Genomic DNA, 7,041 nt, shown 5'->3' with positions numbered 1-7,041 from the left:
TCCTTGCTCCTGGGGCCATCAGGGTTCTCCTTCAGATCCCACTTCTGACACGAGAACTGTTAAAAGATAAACTGAGGCATATTAAAAAATTTAACAGTTTATTTGAGCAAAAATTGAATCAGGCAGCATCCAATCTGGCAGATAAAAGGAGTTCCAAGAAGCTGTACAAAGAAAGGCAAAAGGGAGCAGGAACAAGGAAGTTATCTTAGGCCAAAAAGTGGGTTAGTTATTGCAAAGTTACAGAACTCAGACGTTGTGGGTTTGGTTCCGGACCACCGCAACAAAGCGAATATTGCAATAAAACAAGTAACACAAATTTTTTGGTTTCCTAGTGCTTATAAAAGTTATGTTTCCATTATACTGTAGTCCATTAAGTGTGTGATAGCGTTTTGTGTAAAACAATATACATACCTTAATTAAAAAATAACTGCTGTTTGGAAAATGGCACCATCGATAGACTTGCTTGACTCAAGGTTGCCAGAAACCTTCAATTTGTTAAAAAAAAAAAAAAAAAACGCAGTCTCTGCAAAGCACAATAAAATGAGGTGTGCCTGTATTTGCCTTTAGGAGATGTCAGGGGTCTATCAGTCAGATGACCAGCTAGTGCGGAGCAGGCGATTCCCGATTGACTGGTTTAAGATTCCATTTCTGGGAGAGCTGAAATGGTAATTTAATTCAGTAGTCTAGGTGTGGTAACGTGGGGCTCCACTTGGGGCCTGAGTCTAGACTGAGGCTTAAAGCCCCTGGGTGTGGCTGCCTGCACCATCACCGCACAGCCTCGAGACTGAGAGGGAATGCAGCGGCGCCTGCAGGACACCTGGGCCCAAACTTCCGATGGGGTCAAAACAGATGAATTTGGGGGGCGGGGGGAGAAACAGGCATGATGCTCATCTGAACCGAGGGTCCCAGGTCCATCAAAAGGCAAGAAGCTGCTGCACATCCCAGTTACAACTGGAGAAAGGAAGAGCTGCTCTTGGGGCTGGGGGGAGGGGTGTCTGTAGCCTTCTGAAGGAGGGCCCACCCCAAATTGTTGTGTTTCTCACAAGGGGATAAAAAAATATATCATTTACTGCTAATAAGGTTGTCTCAGTGCCATCTGCTGTTGGCCTTCAAACCGGGCGCAGTAGGACAGAAGGAATGGTGAGTTCTCTGGATGAAGCGTTAGCTTGGCCGTCAGGTGGGGCTGCCCACGGCACACGCTACCTCAGGGCGACCCTGCTGGGGACAGTGTCTCCTGAGAGGTGTTGCTCCTGGGCTTCAGTCTGTTGACTTAGGTTGGCCTTACTGGGAGGTTGCCATGTAAAACGCAGATGCCCTGTTACAGCTGAATTTCAGATCAACAGTGACTAATATTTGAGTATAAGGTTGTCTAATACTTAATTGGGTGTCCCGTTTTGTTTTGTTTTTTTCTTCCTGAGCCCTTTTGCCTAAAGCAGTGACCTCAATAACATACTCTTTTCCTGGCTTTTCTCTCCTTTTCTGTATGTTTATTTTCAGTCTGGCCACCCTACCTTAGCATCTCAACTAACGACTGGGCTGATGACGCCTAGTACAAAAGATCAAAGTGGTCCCAAGTGCTGCACAGGTCAGAGCTATTGTTCCTTGAGAGAGATGGGAGGTGACCCAATGTGGTAAACGTAGGACACAGTGCACGACCCACAGACAGTACATGTAGGCGACCTGGGGTGGACCTGGGGGCGGATGGATTAGACCTGACCAGGTTTGGCTCTTGGCCTTGACTGTCAAATCGTGGGGACACTCGCTAAGCAAATGCACACAGGCTGCTGCTGATACCTGTGGGCTGAACTTGGGCACCAAGGGAAGCACCTCTACGAGATGTCGAACCAAACGGAGCAGGGGGGCCGCCACCTGATCCTGCCACCCTGTGCCTGCCGGGCCTCTCGGCCGCGGGGCCCCTGCAGGAGAGCAGCCCTGGGAACCCTGCGCTCTGGGCTCGCCCACCACTCAGCACCGTGCTGCCAGCACAGCTGCTGTGGTCGTGACCTCCTGTCCCCATGTGGGCATGGACTCCGAACGCATCAAAGCACTGACTTGCAACTGAGAAAATAGAGTACAAATACTGAATGCCAGACAACCTTTTTGATTCTGTGCTGTTGGAATTAGTGTATCAAATTTATGGAAAGAGTGTTAATCTGGAAAAGGTAAGATCCCACACCCACAGGGTCTTTCAAGGCCTTGTTATCAACAATGTCCCCCTGCTCCTGTTAGGAGCACAGGCCTCAGGCCCCACCCTGGACCTGCTGGGTCATAACGTGCATTTTAACGGGATCCACGGTGACTGAACACACAGCAACATTGCAGCGGCCCTGTCCTAAGTCACCAGCACTTTACTAGAGATACTTGAAAACCAAAACACACCAAAACCCCAGAAAAATCTCAGAAGAGGACCATCCAAGACAGGTGCACACAAACACACACACACTCCACTGTTCCTGTTCTCGTTCTGCCTGAGGCCCTGGGAATGTCCTCTGGGCCCGGCCCCGCCTGCACTGAGACTGTCCCAGTGTCCCTGTGAGAGGTCCCCCGCCTCATCCTGCTCTCCCTCCCCTGGGCGTCTGCCTGGGGAACGGTCCCTACAACGTCCTTTGCTCCAGCATTTTTGAAAGTGGAGGCCCGCCTGCTCCTGGCTGGGACACCTCTCGGGTTCAGTGCAGCGACATCCACGGGGCCGCAGGCCACCCAGCTCAGGGGCCTCCAGGAGCTGCTCACAGCTTCCTCATGGAACATCTAACGACACTACCCAGTAGATGTTCGCATCCAATTAATAACCACCATCAGCTCATGAACACTAAACACAGCTGATCAGGGTACTGACTAAAAACTCTGCATCAAATCTTGCCAAATTTAAATCAGCCAAATATACCCTCCGCAAGACTCGTCAGACATCAAACTGTCACAGTGCTATAAAACGTCCCAGGGGGCTTCCCTGGTGGCGCAGTGGTTGAGAGTCCGCCTGCCGATGCAGGGGATGCAGGTTTGTGCCCCGGTCCGGGAAGATCCCACACGCCGCAGAGCGGCTGGGCCTGTGAGCTGTGGCCGCTGAGCCTGCGCGTCCAGAGCCTGTGCTCCGCAATGGGAGAGGCCACAACAGTGAGAGGCCCGCGACCCGCAAAAAACAAATAAACAAACAAAAAAAACGTCCCAGGGACTAAAATCTGATCACTTGCTAAGTTTCTAGGAAAAGAATTTTTAAGGAAAATAACTTCTGTCAGATGAGACTAAAACTAGGCCATTAGTTCCCATGAGAATGGTCCAGGAATGAACTTGGGTTAGTGGAGTTCACAGCAGAAAAGGACTACAACAAAAATGAATCACAGTTGGTATTTTGCGTTTACAAATAGTCAAGATGTTCTCAAGGTCAGACCTCCACTAGGGCAAAACACTCGTATTCAAGGGGTCACAAAACGCCCAGTTTGGGAGTTTCTGGTGGAGGATTTGAGAGTCCAGCTTCTGGTGGGGAGGAGACACATGAGCCCAGGGCTGTGCCCCAGGCAGGTCACCCGGGAACACCCCTCAGCGGGGCCCCGTCGTCCCTCTCCATGCACCCTGCTCATCTTGATGCGTTTATAAAGGTGAACGCGGGAAACCTTGAGGTCCTGCTTACTCACATCTATTCCCAGGCTCACCTTCTGTAACTGGTTTCACTCAGAGGATCGTCACCTTCCAAGAGGCATGGGCTCGGCTCTGAGCTGCTGGGAGCCTCCACCTTTTCTTCCCTGTCGCTCACTGCTTCCAGCTCCTGGAATCCTGCACAGAAAACGTTACCGCACAAGGAAAGCAGCACGGGTGTCCGGGGCCCGGGGCGCAGCGCTTTTCCTGTCGGGGGTCAATTTAACATCGGCTGCTCCCACCTCCTGGGGGCATCCCCGACACACCGGGCCCACCCTCTGGGCCCCGGCACCCACTCCCTGGGACCTAGTGCTGCCAGGAGGAGGCCCACCTGGCGCCGGGCAGGGGTGCAAGCGTCCCGCACGGGCTGAGTTGCCAGGCCGGCTTTGTGACAGCTCCGAGGGCCTCAGCCCTTGCCAATTCAGGGTTCTAGAGGGTTCTAGACAAACTGCACGGGTCTGCCATCAGACGTATCTCCAGGGCTTAAGGACAAAGCTCACAGGCAAAAAGGTGACCCCCAAGCCACTAAGAGTCAAAGAGGAGGGCTGGTGGCCTCGGGGTGGCAGATTCAGGGCAGGACACTCACGTACTCGCAAGAGCTCGCAGGCGCTTCCTCCCGGGCAGGGATGCGGGGACCGGGGACCAGGCCCAGCCAGAGGAGGCAGACGAGGAAGGGGCTGCAGGAGGCGGTGGAAGAGAAACACCAGCCATGGCCAAGGACATGGGCTGAGCAGGAAGCTCCAATTTCGGGGAAAAAAAACGTTTCCTCTTCACCCTGGTCACTCAGAAGTCCCACATCATCACAGAATTTCTCCTGAGATTAGCTACCCAACATCAATTACCTATGAGGACATACCATTATTCATTTTTCTACTGTGAAATTAAAAGATTTGGTTACTAACTGGTTTGCAGGCTGTTTTTGCCTCTGGGGGCATCTGGAAGAACTGTGGAGTCGTCAGTGTCCCGCTGCCTCCAGGAGCCGGTTTCCTTCCGTCCTCTGGGCTTGGCGGCCATGACTCCATCCGCACCTGCGGGAGGACCCGGGGCCACGGCGGGAGGGCTGCACTGTCGCCACTAAAGAGCGAGCTGAAATCAGGAGCCGATGGTCCAGCCTTGTCGTCTTTGAGCGCCGTCAGTGATGGTTCAAACCGGGGCGGCCTCGGCCATTAAACGATGCTGGTGGCCTTCCTCGTCCACCGCCGCGGAGGGACCTGGCATCACGGCTCTTCGGGATCCGAGGGTGACATGGGCCCGTGTGACGCCACACGGGAAGAGCTGGCCTAAATTCAAGTTCTTTACCCCAAAATGGACTATTATTATTACCACTGTTTTAAAAGACTGCAGCTATTAGTGTAGAATTCTTATTTATAGAACTGAAGTTTGGGGGAGGGGCAAAGTATATTATTATAGCTTAATAGCAGAGAACGTGCACCTCAAAAATTAGGCTAAATGACATCAAAAGAGATCTCACCCTCCTTCAACCTCTGCTCTGAGGCTGATTGACAGATGCCTTCCCCAGCCGCCACCACCTACCACCTTCCACTCCACAGCTCCGCCCTTATTACCTGTGCCCCACCTTACCTGTGTTTACTGATTCATTTGTCTCAGTGGAATCTGGTCACACATTATTCCCAGTGCACAAATAGCCAGCTTATAATGCAAGAGTAAGAGACCGAAGGCTCATCTGTAATGACATATACAGGAAGCAGCCTGTGTATCCCCAGATCTACCCGCCAAGGCTCAAGGCCCTACTCGGCTTAACTACAAACCTGGGGAGTCCCCACTAGTTGAGGAGACAAAACCAAAATCACAGAAGCACCGCGGCCGCTCAGAGGCCAAGGGTCTTCCAACCTGGGCTCAAAAAAGCAACGAGCATCTCTCCACAGCCCTTCATAAAAGCACATTCACGCAGCATCTCACCTGATGCAGACACGCGTGGGCAGGCAGGCTCCACCACCGCCCCTTGCACGGGCAGACCTGGGCTCAGAGGCCTCTCCTGGGAGTGAAGACCCCAGGGTGAGCCCCAGGTGCACACCTGCCCTCGGTGGGGGGCTGCCCAGGAGGCCCCGCTGCCAGCCAAGAGCAGAACTGGCCCGGGGGTGTGCGCAGATTTCAAAGAAATTACCCAACTAGTTAAAAGACATATTTTAATCTAGTTTTCCCGTTTTATACTAAAATCATTAATACAGATCACAAATTGCATTTATTCGCAGATATCTAGAAAACAGTCAAAAGTGTATCTATCTCTCTGTATAGATCTTAGTAATAAATTTTATTTGAACAAGAGAACTTGTGCACAAGAGTTGAACAGCATGATTACAGACTGCGGCCCTCCCCGGGGGAGGCACAGGTATGTACAGTATGTGAGACAAAGTTGCACCTCAGAGCTGATCATGATCAAGTCAAAAACGCCTGACATACAGTATACGTGCTAATAAATTTCCTTCAGGTCATGACCAGCATGAAAAAAAATCAGGACACAGATACTCAGCAAAGGCTCTGTAAATGTGCACAGCAATATGCTGCATTTAAGAGTTAAAATCAGACTCTACTTAGTGTTAGCATCAAGCCCTCAGGAGAAATCCAAAAAATATCTCCTTTCCCGTTCACACACTTGGGGCTGGACTGGGCAGCTGGCCGCAGACCCCACGAGGGCCTTGCCCGTGTGGACACAGCGAGGGTTAATACTGGAGGTCTCTTCCCCATCCCGGCTCGCGGCCGCCTTCTGGCTGCACTTCCACCTCTCAGTCATTAAATTAAACCAGCAGAAAGCAACGCAGGCCTCTGGGAGTCCCATCCCTTCCACAAGGAGAATGCTAGGCCAATTCAAGTTTCGTTCAGTCAGGAAGACAGAAGGATTTAAGGCTTCGGTGACGATTATAATCCTCTGAGAAATTATTTTCCCTTCAAGTCAAGATAATAATGTTTACTGTACTTTCTCTTGACTCTGAAAATCCCTGGTATCGGTGTAGGTAACTTGCACCTGCAATCAAGTCTGCAAGGGAGGAAGGTCCCCCACAGCTGTCCCAGGCCACGTGTGGTCACGAGCCAAACCTCAGCTCCCCAGAAGTGGGGAGACCCCGGTCCACGCCGTCTAGTAGGTGGAGGAGGCCGTGCTCATGGCATCTTCAGAGATCTTGGTGCTGGCCGGGTGGATGCTTGCGAAGTACTTGACGTCACTGTCACAGTCCATCTGAAGAGCCATGATGGTCTGCTCCACGGCCTCCTGGTGACAGCTGGCAGAGGTTAGGAAATACTCTGGAAACAGGAAGAGCAAATCACAAACGAAATTAGCTTTGTTGGATTATAAACAGTAACCCAAATTGATTTGTGTTCTATGAAAAACATCCCCAAATGTAGGAGAATTAGAAGATTTATCTTGTTTTCTTGTTTTTTTTTTTTTTTTTTTTT

The 7,041-nt window shown here is 51.3% G+C and overlaps 1 protein-coding gene across 3 annotated transcripts in view; it reads right to left on the bottom strand.

Annotated features, from left to right (window-relative positions):
• Window positions 1-5,883: 5,883 nt before the first annotated feature.
• PPP4R1 (protein phosphatase 4 regulatory subunit 1) overlaps window positions 5,884-7,041 on the bottom strand; it is a 60,918-nt gene continuing 59,760 nt past the window's right edge. For all 3 annotated transcript variants that reach the window (XM_019920642.3, XM_073790525.1, XM_073790526.1), the window contains one exon: window positions 5,884-6,888. In XM_019920642.3, the coding sequence (XP_019776201.1) occupies window positions 6,725-6,888 (164 nt within the window). In that variant the 3' untranslated portion in view covers window positions 5,884-6,724. The remainder of the gene's footprint in view (window positions 6,889-7,041) is intronic.

The sequence above is a fragment of the Tursiops truncatus genome, chromosome 13, assembly GCF_011762595.2.
Source record: "Tursiops truncatus isolate mTurTru1 chromosome 13, mTurTru1.mat.Y, whole genome shotgun sequence".
In the NCBI taxonomy this organism is placed as follows: Eukaryota; Metazoa; Chordata; class Mammalia; order Artiodactyla; family Delphinidae; genus Tursiops; species Tursiops truncatus.
This window is presented reverse-complemented; position numbering and strand designations above follow the sequence as displayed.